The sequence below is a fragment of the Mustela erminea genome, chromosome 10 (genome assembly GCF_009829155.1).
Source record: "Mustela erminea isolate mMusErm1 chromosome 10, mMusErm1.Pri, whole genome shotgun sequence".
NCBI lineage: Eukaryota > Metazoa > Chordata > Mammalia > Carnivora > Mustelidae > Mustela > Mustela erminea.
In genome coordinates this window covers 94,101,255-94,118,236 of record NC_045623.1, presented here as the reverse complement: position 1 = coordinate 94,118,236, position 16,982 = coordinate 94,101,255, and the positions used below count along the sequence as shown (strand labels likewise).

Here is a 16,982-nt window from a genome sequence, read left to right as displayed (position 1 = left end):
AGCTTCAGCCCATCTTTCTTATCCTCATCACCCCTGGACCACACTGTCCTATCTGCTTCTCCGAATATTTTATTACACATTATGTGTATTCTTAAGAGGCAAGAGGCACTCTTGTGTTTGGAACAGGCCAGAGCCAATGTCAATCCTAACACTAATGCCAGCGGTAATAGCAATGACATTGACAGTGTTGATGACGACAGGAATGACCATGAGACAAACACTTCGCCGTGGGAGGCCAGGGTCATCTTTTGTCCGTATGTAACACAGCGCATAGGAGGTGCTAAATTAATGCTCCCTGAAAGAATGAATGCAGAGCCAAGGGACAGGTCAGGGATCTGGATACAGGTGTCAGACCGCAGGCAAGTCCCTGTCCCTTTCTGAGCTTTGGTCTACCCATCTGTATCATAAAGGGCTTTGACAAAGTGCTCTCGAATATTTTGGGATTCGATGATACCCTGCTACCCCCCAACTCCTTGTTACCTTGTTCCCCAGGAAGGCTTGGGGCAGCTGCCAATAATAGAGACTCCCAGGAAGCAGAGAGAAGCCTTCATAGGAGAGAGAGAACTAGGACAGAAGGACAGGTGGTGAGAGCTGAGGGGGATGGGGTGAGGTGGGGGGATGGTGAGAGCATAGTTACAGGGACACGTACACAGGCATGCACGCACACACATACCCTTAAGGGAGGCCCCGGGGGCAGGGGCAGAGGGATAGAAGCCCCCAGCCCAGAGCTCAAGTTCTGGCCCTGCTCTCGGGACAACTTGCTCCCCATCTCTGGACCCAGATACCACTTCAACTGTTGTCACTGAGCATGGTTGGACTGGTGTCTCCTCGTGTCTGCTGTGTGCCTCTTGGGGACTTCACAATGACATATATGGCACACCAGAAAACTTTAAAAAATGTCGTGGGTATTGTGTATTGGAAAATGTGTATGACTAGCACAAATGAGGTGGTATGTGACTAATTTAAAGGGAAATAAATCTGAGGGGCCCCTGGCTGGCTTAGTCAGTGGAGCAGGAGACTCTTGATTTGGGGGTCATAGGTTTGAGCCCCACGCTGGGTGTAGAAATTACTTAAAAAATAAAATAAATGGAAATTTGAAGTATATAATAGTCCAGGTAGTAGGCAGACACGGCAGAATTGGTGACGCTGGTTCGGAAGCAACTGCAGTCTAGAAAACACGGTGGGTAGGGGCCTCTTGGAGGAGGGTGCCTTGGCACATACCTGAGAGGCTGCCGAAGAGAGCCCAGAAGCTGAGGAGGAGGAGGAGGAGGAGGAAGAGGAAGAGGAAGAAAGTGGGGCTGCTTGCAGAGCAGCTGCAGGCTGGGCATGGGGCAAGAGGCCCCGGGCGGGGGGCTGGGGGTGGGCAGCAAAGCTGGAAAGGAGCTGCCAGATCTCTGCATCCATCCGCCTCTGGGCCTCATCCACCTGGGGGACCAGGAGAGGGAGGACAGAGGAAAGGAGCAGAGAGGGACAGAAAGGACACCACGATGACTTGCTTCCCATCAGGCCGCCCCAGGCCCAGTGAGCCACCTACTACTTCTGGGCTAACTGTTCTGGCCCTTGTTCTTGATGTCTTCTTGCTCCTCATGAGCCTGGGGGCGGTGGAGGGGAGACCTGCGGGGGGGGGCCCAGGCGACTGTAGGGAGAAGCCCACACAGAAGATACCTGCTGGCAAGAGACAGGCTGGTGGCTCTGACCAGCTCCCAAGGGGCCTCAGTGGCTGGGGAGGCTGCTCTGTGGACCTCACTTACCATCCATGCCCATGGTGCCAGCCCACGCCATTCACAGCTCTGGAATGTTTCCCGAAGGCAACACTGGAGGGGTCTGGGCATTAGGCTGGGGCCTGGGTTGGGGGCAAATGGCTCAGGAAGGCCAGGGCCTCAGCTCAAGGCTCTTGATTAGACTATACTCTCTGGTCTGCATGGGGTCCCAGACACAGCCTGTCCCAGCCAGGCGCTAAGTTACCTGTGATAGCCGCTGCGCCCGGGCCCGGCCCCTGCCCTCTGGGGGCCCCATGGTCCTGCCAACTGTCACAGCTGTCCGCAACTGCTCCTCTGAGAGGGATGTGCGGTTCTGATGGGTGGGGGGCACAAGCCAGCTCAGACCTCCCAGGGTCCCAGTGTCGGAGCCCCGGGGAGTGTCCTCTCCCCACGGATACAGTAGCCAGAAAGGTCCACACTGGGGAAGACGACGCACATCCCCCCTCCAGGCTGGCACACAGAGAGTAACGCTAGGCTACTGAAGGGGCACATGCAATCAAAGGGTTAATGGAGGTTGCTGGGGAGGTAGTGCTAGGGTAACCTGGTGGGCTGGGTATAGTCACGTGGTTTAGCATAGTTAGTTTTCCTGCCACCACGGCCACCACTCTGGCCACAGACAGATCTGGCAGGAGCCAGGATCTGACCACACGGTGGCTGGGGCACACACCCTCCCAGCTCTAACTCCTGGTACCATAGGGCTGGGGCACACCGGTGCTCTGACTGTGGGTCTGTCGGGCACTGCCTGGGTTCATGCAGACCCACATCTCCTTGGGTCTGGGCATTCCCCCATGCAGGACTGAGAGCGTCTAAGAATACCATGACCATGTCACATCCATTTCACACCACTCAGATCACGAGCCTACCTGGTGAGCCCAGCGCATCTGTGCAAAATATGCCTCCCTCTGCGGGGTGCAGGGAAATGCCAAGAGAAGGAGTCAGAGAGAGAGAGATGTGTGAACTGCAGGCCAGGGCAAGAGAGATGCACACAGGGAAGCCAGGAAGCCAGGAGGGGAGGAACCAGAGAGGGAGAAGGGACTAGAAGGTCAGCCTTTGGGAGGCTGGGATAGGTGGGTCTGTCCCAGGAAGAAGGACAGCGCAGCTTGGGAACTGCCCCTCCTGTGTCCCTGACCTCCCTGGGATCCTGGGAGAGGGGACACGTCTGCTTGAGTGCTGACCTCGGCCAGCTAGGGCCTCCATCTTTTCCTGGTTGCCATTGGATGGCACAGACTGCTCGAGGAACACATTCTGGCAGGCTCTGGAGTCTGCCCCTTGGATGCGCCTCCTCCACCCCTCCCTTCACCACCATCATCACCAAACCACAGTTTATCTCTGGCCAGTGGAGTATCCAAGAGCAGCCTCTGACCTGGCTCTGAAGACCAGCACTGCCACCTTCTGGGTGTCCCCTTCATTTCCTCCCAGGACAGGGGGTAGGAGTGGTGATTTACAACACATACGAGCTATTAGAATGGTGCCCGTGAGAGCTCAAAAAACAGGAACTATCATCAGAGTTAAGACCACCACCAAGCACCCAGTTAGCACAGAATCAACAGCCCTAGATGAGGGAAGGTGGAGGGAGCAAATGCATGGCATTGAACCTGTGCTGTCTCGTTTGTCCCTGTATTTCCAGGGCCTCGCCCAGGACCTATCTATTGCCTGAAAGCTAATAATCATCAGCAGGAGGGTACTCCTTATGGGCAGGACACGAACTCCCATTCTCCCAGCCACCCTGGAGCTGAGGTTAATTGAAAGGCAATCAACCAGTCAGCGGGAGACCTGGGTTTAGACTGAGGACTCTCTGACTGTAAAGGCACTGAACCCCAATGTGGCCAACTCCTGCTCCGATATCAGCTTGTGTTGGCATCCTGGCTGACCTCGGGGCTCCCTAGGGCCTGGCTCAGAACCCACGGCCAGGGAGGGCCTGCCAGGCCTCACTGTACATCACACCTTGTCTCCCTGGTAGGCCTCCGGCAGCTGCCAGTAGAAGGACTCATGGCCGAGCTGGGCGAAGTTGCCAAAGGACAGCTGGGTGCCTTCGGGCACAGGTTCCACGGTGAAGCCTCCTGTCAGGCGGCTGTTCCGCTGGGGGTTCACCAGGGCAAAGCCTTGGAAGTCCCCAGGGGCAAAGTGGGTGGAGATCTGGCAGCAGAGAGAAGACGGGGTGTCATCCTGTGCTTGGGAGTGGTCACCTTGGTGGGGGAGGGTCGGGGAAGGCATCATAGTGTCATGGAGGCATCGCTGAGAACGGGGCGAGGACAGAAGTGACCGGGGAATGGGGAGGCCACGGGGGAGAAGAAAGGGGTGCGGGGCTCAGTGATGACACAAGCGATAAAGGGGTCCCAGGGAGGGTATGAGGGTCGGGTCGATGGTCGCTGGGATCCGTGCTTACAGGGGCCATAGTGGTGGCCTGGAGATGGGTGTCCTTACAAGCAGAGAGAATGCCACTAGGCCAGTTTTCCGAACGGACCCCGGAGGGTTCCAAGGAGGGTCCAAGGGGGTTCCAAGGGGCGGCGCATGCGCAGACTCACGCGCATACACGCAGGCGCACTTACCAGGTGGCGGACGTAGGAGGAGCTGGCGCACTGCTGGGTGACGCCCATGCAGAAGCAGGGCAGGCAGCCGTCGGGGTTGCTGGAGCTCAGGAAGAAGTGGTGGGGCCGGCAGTGACTGCATGTGCGGCCTTCCACCTGGGCCTGGGAGACGGACGGGAGGGTAGGTGTGGGGGGCTCGGGGGGGCAGTTCTTTCACCTCTGGCAGCCTTTGAGGCCAGCCTCCCGGCCACATCCAGCAGTTCTGGGGGAGTCCCAGCAGCCCCCAGGCCTAGGCTAGACTCCCGTGGGCTGCTGCTGTGATTTCCCACTGGGCCCATACTGTGGGGCAGCGATGGAGCCTCTGGGGAAGGGTTGGGGTGGGTGTCTCAGGGACAGCCCCAAGGGTACCGTGAGAGGGAATGCCAGGACGACCCCCAACGGCTGTGGTGCAGGGCCTCCTAGAGAGCAGGGGTTTGGACTAACCTTGCATTGACACTGGCCAGCTGCGTCACACTGGCTGCTTATGCTGCCCTCGGGATCACAGCCACAGCCGATGGGCTCTGGCAGTTGGCCATCTCCTAAGGTGGAGGGAAGCCACAGCTGGAACCCCAAACCCGCCTCCAAGCACCCTCACTTCCACTACCCTCTGGGCATCGAACTCATCACCAGGAGAGGGAGTGTTTATTTCTGAACACCTACCCTGTGTAGGCATTACACCCACTCATAGCAGCTCTCTGGAGTGCATGAGTTTTTTACTATACCCATTTTACAGGTAAAGAAGCTGAGGCTCAGAAAGGTAAAGTCACTTGCCACAGGTTGAAGAACTAAATTTCTAACCCAGGTCTACCCCTGGGGGAAACAGGGTAGCCCAACCCCCAAAACCTCCCCAACCCTACTCACTTCGGCATGGCTGGCCCTGGCTGGGGTTGCCATAGTAACCTGGGGCACACCTAAGGAGAAAGCATTAGATGATGGGAGGGCAGAACCAGGAGGGCAGAACCAGAGGATCCTGGCGAGCCTGCTGTGAGCCCAGGACTGTACTGGGGCCCCTGTATCAGACTCACACGGGAACCAGGCCTCAGTGTGGGAAGGAACCAATCAGCCCAACTCGTCCATTTTACAAATAAGGAGTCAGGTGGGAGAAGAGCAGGGACAGTCCTGAGGCCACAGAACCAGTGAGCGAACATGATCGGGCCTTGGATCCAGAACCTTTAGCAAGAATGAGGGGTTCTCTGGGGAGTCCCTGCCCTCGCTGGGGCAGGGGTCCTGGTGGTTGGAGGTGAACCACAGGCCTAGATCTCTGAGGATTCAGACTCTCAGGGAAGAGAGCTGACTGTCTTCTGGGGACCTGTGTAAGGGGAGAGTGGGAGGCCTGTGGGGCAGGTCCTCCCTGCCCACACTCCCCACCCTGCCCACCACCTGCCTCACCTCTCACAGTGACGCCCGCTGTGGCCTGGGGAGCACGCATCACAGGTGGGGTGGCCGTCGGTGTCCAGAAAGCAAGTATGAGTAGCCCTGATGGTGTGGGGGGGCAAATTTCTAGTTAGTAGGTCAGCAGTGCTTCCTTTAGGACCAGGGGAGAAGGGAGAGGAAGAGTGGGTGAGTGAGGGAGGTGCCAGGCACTGTACTCCGAGCCCTCATTCAGTTCTCATACTAATGGCCAAGAGGCAGTGTCTTATCATCTCCATTTCACAGATGGGGAAATGGAGGCCCAGAGAGGGAAGTGTCACTTATCCAAAGCGACACGGTGAGGCGGTGGCAAGGCCAGAATTTAACTGCTGTCTCTCAGAAAGGCCTGGAAAGAAGAGAGACTGGAAGGGGATGGGAGGGGGTATTTCAGGAAAGGGCAGGTCCAGGACGCACTGGCCACCAGCAGGGGCTCCATGGCATGGGCACGGCTGGCAGTCCTGGGGGGTCCCCCGCTGGGCATCTCCGTAGTATCCGGGCTGGCACTGCTCACACTGAGGGCCCTCTGTGTGGTGTTGGCAGCCCTGGAGGGGGCAGAGTGTGGGTTGAGGCTGGGCCCCTGGAGGCCACTGATCCCTGGACAGGAAGGAAGGCAGGCGGGACTCACCTGGCAGACACCTGTTTCAGGCTCACAGACCTCCGTATGGCCATGGCAACTGCAACGTTCACATGTGCCCAGGTAGAGTCCACTGGGCATGCGTGTGTAGCCCGTGTCACAGTCCTGGGAGCAAGAAGATTGGGCGGTAGTCGGGCCCTCCTGGTCCGGGGCCCATTCGGGGCAGTGCCCATGGGATGGTGGGGCTGGGTGTGGCCGGGGGAGGACTAAAGGGGGAGGAATCTGGAAGCACCAAGGAGGTTGCTGATAGACAGGTGGGTGGGGCCCAGGGCTCACCTGACAGGATGGGCCACGGTACCCGGGGGGGCAGGAGCACTGTTCCACCTCCAGTGCAGGGTCCTGACCAGTGTCCTCAGGCACAGCGACATCCATGCTGATACCAGAGACCCTGGGAATGAGAAGAGCCACCACAAATGAGCACACCTTCCACGCTGGCCCTCCCTGGAGTTCTGCGTGTGATTACGTCATTAATTCTCACAGGCCCACTGTGGTGTTGTTGAGTCCCTGTCTGGCTTTCCAACTGGGTGTCCATCCCCTGGCTGCTGCAAATGACTTAGACCTGCCACTCCCTCTAGAGAATGAGCCTTCCTTTCCCGGACAGAACATACCACCCTGCTCTCCCGGGGTGACCAATGAGAGCCTGACCTAAAGCACAGAAGCCCCTCTCCCTCTGCAGAAGGACTCTGCAGAGGTCCTGTGGGGTGAGTCTGTGACTAGTCTTTATCTGAAACCGCTTCCTTGCTGGGCCACTTCCCCTTCCTGCATCCGGCCGTCCTGCTCTCTCCCTCCTTCCCACGTTCTCACCATCAATCATGTGCTCCCCAATCTCCATCTCAGGCTTTGCTTCTAGGGAACCCGACCTTGGTCCAGCCCCATGATCTCCATTTTACAGATGTGGAAAATGAGGCACAAAAGGCCCCACAGCCTGCATGTGGGAGAGCTGACAATCTGGCCACACCACACCACGCCGCGGAGACCAGAACCCCTGCCTCAAGCCCCTGTGGCCTCCTGCCCTGGCCCCAGACACCTGCTCTCAGCTGGCTGCTGGCTGAAGGACGCCTGGATCAGGAGAGTGTCGATGTCCGCCAGCGCCATCAGCAGGTGCTCCCGTGTGGCCGGCTGCCCATCAGGCCGTTGCCATGCTTGCTGCCAAGGAGAGGACACGTGTGCGGTCAAGCACTGACACCCCGGGCTACTGACGCCCCTGAGTGAGAGAGGCTGGGCCCCGTGCCTCCCCACCCCCAGGCTGCAGGCAGTGGGGCTCACCTCCCAGAAGGGCACTGTGAAGGTGCTGGGCTGGCCGGGGCTGGGCTCCTGGGAAGTGTGATGCTCCAAGACAATGCCATTGCCCTGCAGGACAACCAGGGGCTGCCCGTGCAGGGGCGTGGAGCCGGGCTGGGGCCTCTGGGTCACTGTGAAGCGCAACTCCCCTCCGTAGGAGGTCACCTGGGACACAGGGTAGACAGGTGCTCAGCAGAGGCCCTGCAGTCCAGCCCCGCCATTGCTCTTCCCCAGCCGCCCTGCTCACCTTGTCCCCACGAAAGCGTGAGGGGAGGCTCCAGAAGTAGGGTCCGGCCAGGAGGCTGTGGAAGGAGAAGACCAGCTCCCCGGGTGCGGGTGAGGAGATGCCCTCGCTGGTGGTGTGCGTGCCGGCGGCATTGGTCAGGCTGAACTGCCCGGGCTCCTCAGAAGCCCCGTGTACCTGGGAGGGGGAGAGGAGGCTGGCATGGGGGCTGGGGGCTGGGTTGGGCACGTGGCCCACCCTGCGCACAGGGTCACCGCCCCCCATCCCTGCTGTCTCCCCACCCGCCACACAGGTACCTGGGCACGGCTCCAGGACGAGCTGGTGCACTGGCGACTGACGCCCATGCAGAAGCACTTGAGGCAGCCGTCGGGGTTGCGGGCATTCAGGTGGAAAGAGCCAGCCACACACTCGTTGCACAGACGTCCCACCACGTTGTTCTGCAGGCACAGAGCTGGGAGCTGCAGGACAGCCCACGGGAGGGGCTGCCTAGAGCTTCCGGCTTCATCTGTCTGCCCTTCCAGGGGGGGACCCAAGGCCAGGAAAGCCACAGAAAGAGCACCTGTAGGCAGGGCTGCCACCATGTGAACAGTGATTCCCAATAAGGGCAGCTTAAGCCACCAGCCTTTTCCTCCTTTTCGATTTGGCTGGTAAGGGGCTCATAAACGCATGTAGATTTGAAATACAGCCATTTGGTTAGAAGTTACTGCTACTCTTTATGGAGTGTTTCAGGCACTGTGCTGGTTCCTGTTCAACCATTAACTCATTTAATTCTTCTGAGTCCCTTGAAAGTAAAGTGAAACCTCCATGCTTCACATGAGAAAACGGAGGCTCAGGGATGGAAAATGATTTACACCAGATCCCTTGGCTTGCTAATCCACTCGGGGATCTAAGATCAGGAATACTTTGGGGGCACCTGGGTGGCTCAGTGGGTTAAGCCTCTGCCTTCGGCTCAGGTCATGATCTCAGGGTCCTGGGATGGAGTCCCTCATTGGGCTCCCTGCTCAGTGGAAAGCCTGCTTCTCCCTCTCCCACTCCCCCTGCTTGTATTCCTTCTATCACTGCCTCTCTCTGTTAAATAAATGAGTAAAATCTTGAAAAAAAAAAAAAAAAAGATCAGGAGTGCTTTGGTCCAGTTCCTTTTTCCCACTGACTCCAGATTCTCCCACTCTTTTTTTTTTTTTTTTTTTTAAAGATTTTATTTATTTATTTGTCAGAGAGAGAGCGAGCGAGAGCGAGAGTGGCAGGCAGAGTCAGAGGGAGAAGCAGGCTCCCTGCGGAGCAAGGAGCCCGATGTGGGACTCGATCCCAGGACGCTGGGATCATGACCTGAGCCGAAGGCAGCTGCTTAACCAACTGAGCCACCCAGGCGTCCCAGATTCTCCCACTCTTAATGTAAATGATGACCCTTCTTGGAGCCTCTGTTGCTCATCTGTAAATTGGGGACGCTAATACGTGTACGGTCACATCAGTGTGAGAACATAAAAGCAAAGGGACAACACAGAGCAGTCACAAGAACAATGACTGGCAAAGGATCTGGGACTTCAGCCCAGGCTCCCTGACTCCGCAGACTAGGCTCCCTCCTGGTGCCAGACCACCTCTCAGGAGGGGAAGACTAGCCAGCCAGGCTCAGCAGCTTCTGGCCAAGGAGCTATGGAGAAGGTGGAGGCTCCTTCCTCCCTCTCCCAGATGTGTGCCCACCAGAAGCCCCTGGGGTCGGGGAGGGGAGGGCACACGTACCTTACAGCGACAGGCCTCCCCAGAGGTCCCCGTGCTGCCTCGCTCGTCACAGCGCACGATCTGCTGGTCTGGAAGCACAAAGTGGATGTTGGCAAGGCAGGCGGGAATGGGATAGACCCAGTCTGGCCAGACAGGTGGCAGAATGGGATGGCTCCCCAAGGATCACAGGGCTGGGGCTGGGCTCCTGGACTGGGGCCCAGCGGGCAGCCCGGGGAGGTGCCAGGGGATGACGGCTAGGATACTCACTGCTGGGCCTGCACTTCCCACCAGGTTGGATGGGGTTGCCCTCATATCCCGGGGCACAGCTGGTGGAGAGAGGGAGAGTCGTTAGTGGTGCTTCTGTGTCCCCCACTCAATACAGCCTGCTTGCCCCAGTGCCTGCCGGCTTTCACTCACCTCTCACATCGGCGGCCTGTGTAGCCTGGGGCACATGCATCGCATGTGGCTTGGCCATCTGTGTCCAGGAAGCAGGTGTCTGAGAATCTGTGGGTATCGAGTAGCAGGATGGGGCAGGGCTGCCGTGATGGGCCAGATCAGGGCTTACACTCCCACCCTGGGAAATGATTTTTTGTCCACAAAGCACAGTATGCCACGAGACATGGTGCCTCTCTTCTCTTTGCCCACCTGTCTTTTTTTTTTTTAAGATTTTTTTTTTTTTAAGTTCTCTCTACACCCAACGTTGGGCTCGAACTTATGACCCTGAGATCAAGTCACATGCTTTACTGACCAAGCCCCTGACCACCTAGTTTTGATCTGCAGCCTCATAGCAACACTAGAAAGACAGATGGGCCCACTATATGGGGAAGGAAGGAAGCCGAGGCCCAGAAAGGCCAAGTGGCACGGAACGATTTAGTGACCAGTTTGGGATTTGAACCCGGGCCTCCCACCTCCCTGCCCAGAGTCTGCCCATCGCCTGCTGTACTGCCCCTCCCCCCAGGATCACTGCCCCATGCCAGCTCTGACCTGCGGGAGGCGTCAATGTATGGGCAAGGACAGGGCCGGCAGGCAGTGGCTGTGGCCTTCGTGGCGTCTCCAAAGAAGCCAGCCTTGCACTTGTTGCACTGCGGACCCTCTGTGTTGTGCTGGCAATTCTGGGAGGAAGGGCAAGGGGTGGTTCAGGTCCTGCAGAGCAGGCCTTCCACCCCAGCATAGGGCCACACTGGATTCTGAGCGTGGCCCTTTGAGGCTGGCCCAGCCTCCTCCAGCATGCTGGGATTACTCCACCACCCTGCAGACAGGAGAGCAGCCAGCTGCATCCTGATGGGGAATTCATCACCTCACGTGGGCAGCCTGTTCCACAGAAGGTTCAAAATGCCTGCTTTATATGAACCTAAACCCGCCTCCTTCTTCTAACCTGCTGGCCATTTCAGCCCTCTAGAATCTGTTTCTTTTTACCCTACACAGCTCTTGGGGAATTTGAAGATGGTAGCTTTCTCTGCTTGAGCCTTGTCTTCTTTTTTTTTTTTTTTTTTTTTTTTTAAATATTTTATTTATTTATTAGAGAGAGAGATGGGGAGAGAGCAAGCACAGGCAGACAGAATGGCAGGCAGAGGCAGAGGGAGAAGCAGGCTCCCTGCTGAGCGAGGAGCCCGATGCGGGACTCGATCCCAGGACGCTGGGATCATGACCTGAGCCGAAGGCAGCTGCTTAACCAACTGAGCCACCCAGGCGTCCCGAGCCTTGTCTTCTGTCAGCTCCATAATCCCAGCCCCCTCCACTATTCCTTAGAAATACATATGATTTCCAGGCTTTTCCCCCTTAGTGCTGTCTTGCTAAGGACCATCCTTAACATAGTACTTTCCAGGACTGTTCTGACCAAGGTGGAAGAGAGTAGAACATTCACCTCCCTTTTCTGGATGTTATACCTCTCTTAATGCATCCAGAGGTTATGATATTTTATCTGGCAGCCATGGCAGTCATTCCAGAGGCTCATGCTGAGCTGGTGGGCACAAAGAGGCTTTAGCCTGGGCCTCCCACCCTGTCTGTGTCCCCAGCCCCTAGCCAGTATCCAAATGCCAATGGGCACTACTCACCAGGCAGTGGCCATACACAGGGTCACAAGCGCTGGCGTGCCCATTACAGTTGCAGCCCGAGCAGGTGCCCAGATAGGGCCCACCAGGCACCCGGGTAAAGTGGGCATCACAGCTCTCACAGGATAAGCCGGAATAGCCGATGGGGCATCTGTGGGGGCAGGACAAAGACAGTGGTTACAGGAACTGTGAGGCCCTGCTGTTTCTCCCTATCTTCGCTGGGGACCCTGTGGTTCCAAGCCCTGCCAAGTCAGGTACCTGCACTCCTCTACACTGTGGGCCCGGCCATGGCTGGTGGTGTGGGTGACAGTGGTGTCCATGGCAATGTCACTCAGTCCCACGCTGGCCATCTTGGCATTGTACACCGTCTGGATGAGCACAGCCTCCAGGCTTTGTAGCACCTGCATCATCTCAGCCCGCTGCACGGGCCGGCCGGAATCATGGACCCAGTGCTCCTGGACATGAACAAAGGTGTGTGGAGGCAGCCCACGTTAGCACCTGCCCAGCCTGTAGCACCTTTGCCCCGGGCCCTGAGAGTTGAGGCACCACGCACCTCGGAGAACTGAACCTGGCGCTGGTTCAGAGTGCCGGGCTGGGTGGGCACGTGCCCTCGGGAGAGGAGGCGATATCCAGCGCCCACGAGGACCACATCCGGCCGTTGCACTGGTTCCAGCGTGCCACGGGCCAGCTCGTAGCGTACCTTGTAGCGCAGGGAGCCCCCATAGGAGTCCACCTGGTCAAGACAGGGCAGCTCAGGGCAGGGAAGCCGGCTGGGAGCGGGGTGCGACCTGATGCCTGCTCTGGGTCCACTTGGCCTTTCCTCCTCCCTCTGTATGCCTGGCACTCACTGTATGCCTCGCACAGAGCTAGGCACAGGGAAGCAGAGATGAGTGGGACTTGGCTCTGCCTTGAGGGTACTCAGTCCGATGTGGGTGGTAGAATAAAAGTTGCCCGGGGAGGCCAGAGAAGGAACACTGACCCTGTCTCGGGTGTAGGGGAATGGTCCAGGAGCACCTTTTAAAAGGCTGAGTCAGCATTCCTTCCAACCTGAGCGTGGTGGACAGACACCTTACTCTGAACGAATAAGTCAGTGCCCATCTTTCCCCCAGAGCGGAGTCTGTCTTGCCGCATACCAGCTTCAAAGGGAGCAGAACACCCAGGCAGGTTCTGGGCATAGGAGGGCAGCTTGGCCTTTCTCCTGCCTGGAGCAGCCGAGGCTGGTCCCTCACCTTATTGCCCAGGAACTGCTCGGGCAGAGTCCAGAAAGAGTCATGCACCAGGAAGCGTCGGGACAGGTCGACCAGCTGGAACTCCTGCAGAGCAGGGTCAATCTGCAGCTGCGTGGAGGAGAGGGGTGGCATGCCGGGCTGCGCAGGCATGGTCACGTTCACGCCTGTTGACAGCAAGACGGAGGGGTGAGGGCCACAGTGCATGCCTGCCAGAGACACCCGCCTTGAAAGGCAGTTATCCAGAGAGATAGGAAAGTTCTGGGAAAAATCTGACTTAAAGAGAACTTTAGTGTCTTCCCCCAAGTCAAAAACACACAAACAAAAAAAACCCAGTTTTTTTTTTTTTCTTCCCTACGGTTTTGGAGCAGCATTTCCCAAAGCACGCTCTGGGCAAAGTCAATGCTGGAGAATGATGACTGGGAACCATTTGGGAACCACAGTGTCAAAAAAAGGTCAAGGGGATTCTTTGTAGCGGGACTTCTCAGAGCCTTCTGTTGGAGGACCTCTCTCCACGGACTCTCAGGGTAGGAACGGCCCTCAGGGGGCAGTAGAGAGCGACCCAGGGCTGAAGAACAGATGCCAAGTCCTGGGTCTACTACCCTCCAGATGTGTGAGTCTGATGAGAGGCCTCAGTTTCCATCTGTAAAATGGAAGTAATACTGGCTTGTTTCAGAAGGTTATTAGGAAGATAAAACGAACAAATTGATAGGAAATGCTTAAAACAGAACATAGCACAAGAGAAGTGTTCACAGACAGCTGTTTATGGCTGTTGTCAGTATAATGGGTCTGAGAGCCTAACACACACCCCCGGACCCCAACACATGCACACACGTGCACACAAACACACAGACACACACAGGAATTCTCTCTACAGCACGCTTCCAGATCTCTAGGGCAGCACTAACCATCCAGGAAAATGTTTGTGAGGATGGACACGTCTTATACTTGTATTCTCTCATACGGTAGCCACTAGCCATATGGGGCAACTAGGTGCTCAAAATTTATGTTTTTTTTTTGTTTTGTTTTGTTTTTTAAGATTTATCAATTTATTTGACAGAGAGAGAGAGGGAAAGCCTGCATGCACGATGGGGAGAGGCAGAGAGAGAGACAATCTCAAGCAGACTCCCTGCTGGGCACGGAGCCCTACGTTGGGCTCGATCATGACCTGAGCTAAAACCAAGAGTCAGAGGCTTGACCAACTGAGCCCCCCAGGCATGCCGGTAAGTTGATCAATTTTAATTCAAACAGTCACTTGTTGCGAGTGGCTGCCACACTGAATAGCTCTAAGGGGTGGGAGTTTCATTACCTTCAAAAGCAGTCCTTCCCAACCCTGGACAGGTTTGACTCTTAGAAATTCCTTCTTTGTGCTAAGACTACATCTATGTGGCACTAGCTCCTCCCCTTCCTTGTAAAAGCAAGCCCTGTAACCATGGAGGGGTCTCTACTTTTCTCTGCAGAATGACCATACAAGGCCCCCAACACCAAGCCACACTCCTCCAGGCCTGCCTTCCTCCTTCCCTCCCAGGGATGTTTTTGGGTCCCCTGCATCCTAGTCACCGCTCACGCACAGGCCACCTGCTCAACCCCGCCCACCCTGACCATTCTGAGTCCGATCAGCCAGACCTGGGGTCCAGCTCGAAACACTCTCTAAACAGCTGTGTAACCCTAGGGCAGCCCCACTGCCTCTCAGAAGAGTAAAAACAGCCCTAACCCTGCAAGGACGACCAGCTGTCCAATGACTGTGTGTCAGGCCACAGCACTGGCCCAGGGCTTACTATGGAAGCAGCTAAGTGCCCTCCTTGCATTCAATGCCCTGGGATGCAGAAAGTGAGATGGGATATAGCTTGATGTGAGGCAGTCAACGGGGGCTGCGCCTTGAACCCAGGTCCGGGTGATGTCTGGGCCCATGCCATTCTGCCTCTCAGAGCCAGAGAGAACGGAGTCTGGCTGCCTGCCCTTGGGTTCGGGAAAACGGGCCTGGAGAAGCCAAGGGTCGCACAGACAGTAACGGGCATAACTGGAGGTCAGCTCCAGGCTGAGAAGATGCCCAAGCCTGGCTCTGGGGACATGGGCACCTCTTAGTCTCTGGGGATATGACGATGCTGTAAATGATGACGAGGACGTCAGAGAGTATGCATGGGGCCCTCAGTGTGGACTGAGCTCGATTCTGAGTGGCTTATATAGGTTAACCTGTTAAGTCCTTCCAACTCTGAGGGAGGTAGTTCGTATTTTTTCCCCATTCTGTAGATGAGGAACTGGAGACACAGGATGGTCACCTGACCAAGGGCACAGGTGGCAAGAGATCATCAGGATTTACATCAGGGGTCTGACCCCAGAGCCTGTCTTCTTCATAACCCAAGCAGGCAGACGAGTATGGACTTGGCTTTTCCTAAAACGTATGTTTCCCCTGAAGTGCTGCTCTTACAGGCTCCCCCCCTCCCCCGCCCGTGCCTGTCCTTGAACCTGGCCCCAGCTGCCAGCGGATGTTGCTCTCCCCTCTCTTCCTCCTCTCTAGGCCTGGTGCCTGCCCCTGCACTCCCACAGCGCCGCCCTCCTGTCCACCCACTGACGCACCCTTGAAGTCATCAGGCCGGTCAAAGCGTAGCTGGATCTGGTCCCGGAAGCGGCGGCTGCTCTGGCACACGCTGGTGACCCCAAAGCAGAAGCAGGGCAGGCAGGAGGCGGTGGGCTCCAGGTAGAAGTGCCCATCGGGGCAGGGCCCTGGCGGGTGGCATGGGAGCGGGTTGCAGCCGGTCACCAGCAAGCAGTCCCGGCTCCCCATCTGGGGCCCGTCTGCCCACCGGCTGTACCTCGCTTTGGAATGAGCTCCAGGACGCCGTCAGGAATGCCAAACACCATGCCCCGGGCGTTCATGGCCTCACAGGTGTAGGCCCCCTGGTCTGCCTCTTTCACATCGTGGATGGTCAGCGTGCCACGGCCTCCTTCGCTGGTCACTGTCACCCTGGAAGGCCCCGAGACAGTGGTGGGGTCAGACCAGCGCCCCTGGCCCAGCGTCCCCCATCTCCCCGGGCCCTGCCCAGGCTCAGAACCATACCTGGGATGAGAGGGGATGTGACCCCAGTTAAGCCTCCAGTTGATGATGGGGGTGGGGACACCAATGGCCACGCAGGTGAAAGTCACTGTCTGGCCCCGGGAAGCCTGGACGAACTCCTGGGGAGGAGTCACCACCTGGGGGGGCACTGGGGAGGCCAGAGCACGAGTGAGGGATGGAAAGGGCAAAGGGAGGAGGAGAGGGGCGGAGAGCAGGGCTGAGGGGGCGGAGAGCAGGGCTGAGGGGGCGGAGAGCAGGGCTGAGGGGGCGGAGAGCAGGGCTGAGGGGGCGGAGAGCGGGGGGCTGAGGGGGCGGAGAGCAGGGCTGAGGGGGCGGAGAGCAGGGCTGAGACTGTGGACTGGGCCACGGGAACCCCCGCCAGGGCCCCTGCTCACTGCAGCCAAATTCATCGCTTCGGTCGGGACAGTCACTCTCCTCGTCACAGTGGAAGCTGGCCGGGATGCACGTGTTTGTGGACACACAGCGGAACTGCGTGGGCCCGCACACGTCCTCGGGGCGCTTGGCAGCTAGGGGACAGAGCCGGGCAGTATGGGCAGCAAGCACTGCCCTCAGGGAGGGTCACCCCCAGTCCCTACCCAGACCCGACAGTCAACCCTGCCCACCTTCCCCTGGTGTCCCCAGGGTCACTCTCTCTTCTCACCCACGTGACACACAGCTGCCCTGATGAGATCCACACACTGTTACCCCAACATTGCCAGCTGTCACCAGCCAGCCATCGGATGGCTCGTCACATTACCCTGTCCCCACCCCACCCAAAGAGAGTTATACCTGGGACAGCACAGTCACTCAGTTCCCTCCATACTCAGCCAGTCTCAGAAGGCCAAGACCTCTGCCAAAGGCACAGGCAAATTGACCGGCCTCCCTAGACACCAGGTGATGCCTGGTGCGGTGCCCTCTCCCAGAAAGGCCTTGCAAGGGGTCTGCCACAGCCCGAAACTCGCTGCTCCATACTCCTCTGGCCCAGGGCTGCCACCTGGTCTGAGACCGCCACCCGGGGACTGGCCCGAGGCCTGGGGT

General features: G+C 57.7%; 1 protein-coding gene across 10 annotated transcripts in view; it reads right to left on the bottom strand.

Annotated features, from left to right (window-relative positions):
- The window catches only part of HSPG2 (heparan sulfate proteoglycan 2), a 99,076-nt gene that overhangs the window by 37,762 nt on the left and 44,332 nt on the right, over positions 1-16,982 (bottom strand). For 3 of the 10 annotated variants that reach the window (XM_032303612.1, XM_032303613.1, XM_032303615.1), the window contains 28 exons: positions 16,277-16,471; positions 15,948-16,149; positions 15,703-15,854; positions 15,467-15,613; positions 12,893-13,056; positions 12,217-12,396; positions 11,922-12,118; positions 11,667-11,814; positions 10,597-10,724; positions 10,030-10,116; positions 9,880-9,938; positions 9,634-9,701; positions 8,193-8,354; positions 7,900-8,073; positions 7,638-7,817; positions 7,399-7,517; positions 6,648-6,759; positions 6,363-6,476; positions 6,152-6,279; positions 5,717-5,803; positions 5,189-5,238; positions 4,772-4,866; positions 4,310-4,450; positions 3,705-3,896; positions 2,624-2,662; positions 1,966-2,073; positions 1,222-1,425; positions 481-564 (listed from right to left, as the gene is read on the bottom strand). In XM_032303612.1, the coding sequence (XP_032159503.1) occupies positions 481-564; positions 1,222-1,425; positions 1,966-2,073; positions 2,624-2,662; positions 3,705-3,896; positions 4,310-4,450; positions 4,772-4,866; positions 5,189-5,238; positions 5,717-5,803; positions 6,152-6,279; positions 6,363-6,476; positions 6,648-6,759; positions 7,399-7,517; positions 7,638-7,817; positions 7,900-8,073; positions 8,193-8,354; positions 9,634-9,701; positions 9,880-9,938; positions 10,030-10,116; positions 10,597-10,724; positions 11,667-11,814; positions 11,922-12,118; positions 12,217-12,396; positions 12,893-13,056; positions 15,467-15,613; positions 15,703-15,854; positions 15,948-16,149; positions 16,277-16,471 (3,716 nt within the window). The remainder of the gene's footprint in view (positions 1-480; positions 565-1,221; positions 1,426-1,965; positions 2,074-2,623; positions 2,663-3,704; positions 3,897-4,309; positions 4,451-4,771; positions 4,867-5,188; positions 5,239-5,716; positions 5,804-6,151; positions 6,280-6,362; positions 6,477-6,647; positions 6,760-7,398; positions 7,518-7,637; positions 7,818-7,899; positions 8,074-8,192; positions 8,355-9,633; positions 9,702-9,879; positions 9,939-10,029; positions 10,117-10,596; positions 10,725-11,666; positions 11,815-11,921; positions 12,119-12,216; positions 12,397-12,892; positions 13,057-15,466; positions 15,614-15,702; positions 15,855-15,947; positions 16,150-16,276; positions 16,472-16,982) is intronic. The other 7 variants (XM_032303616.1, XM_032303617.1, XM_032303620.1 and 4 more) reach the window with 5 other exon arrangements.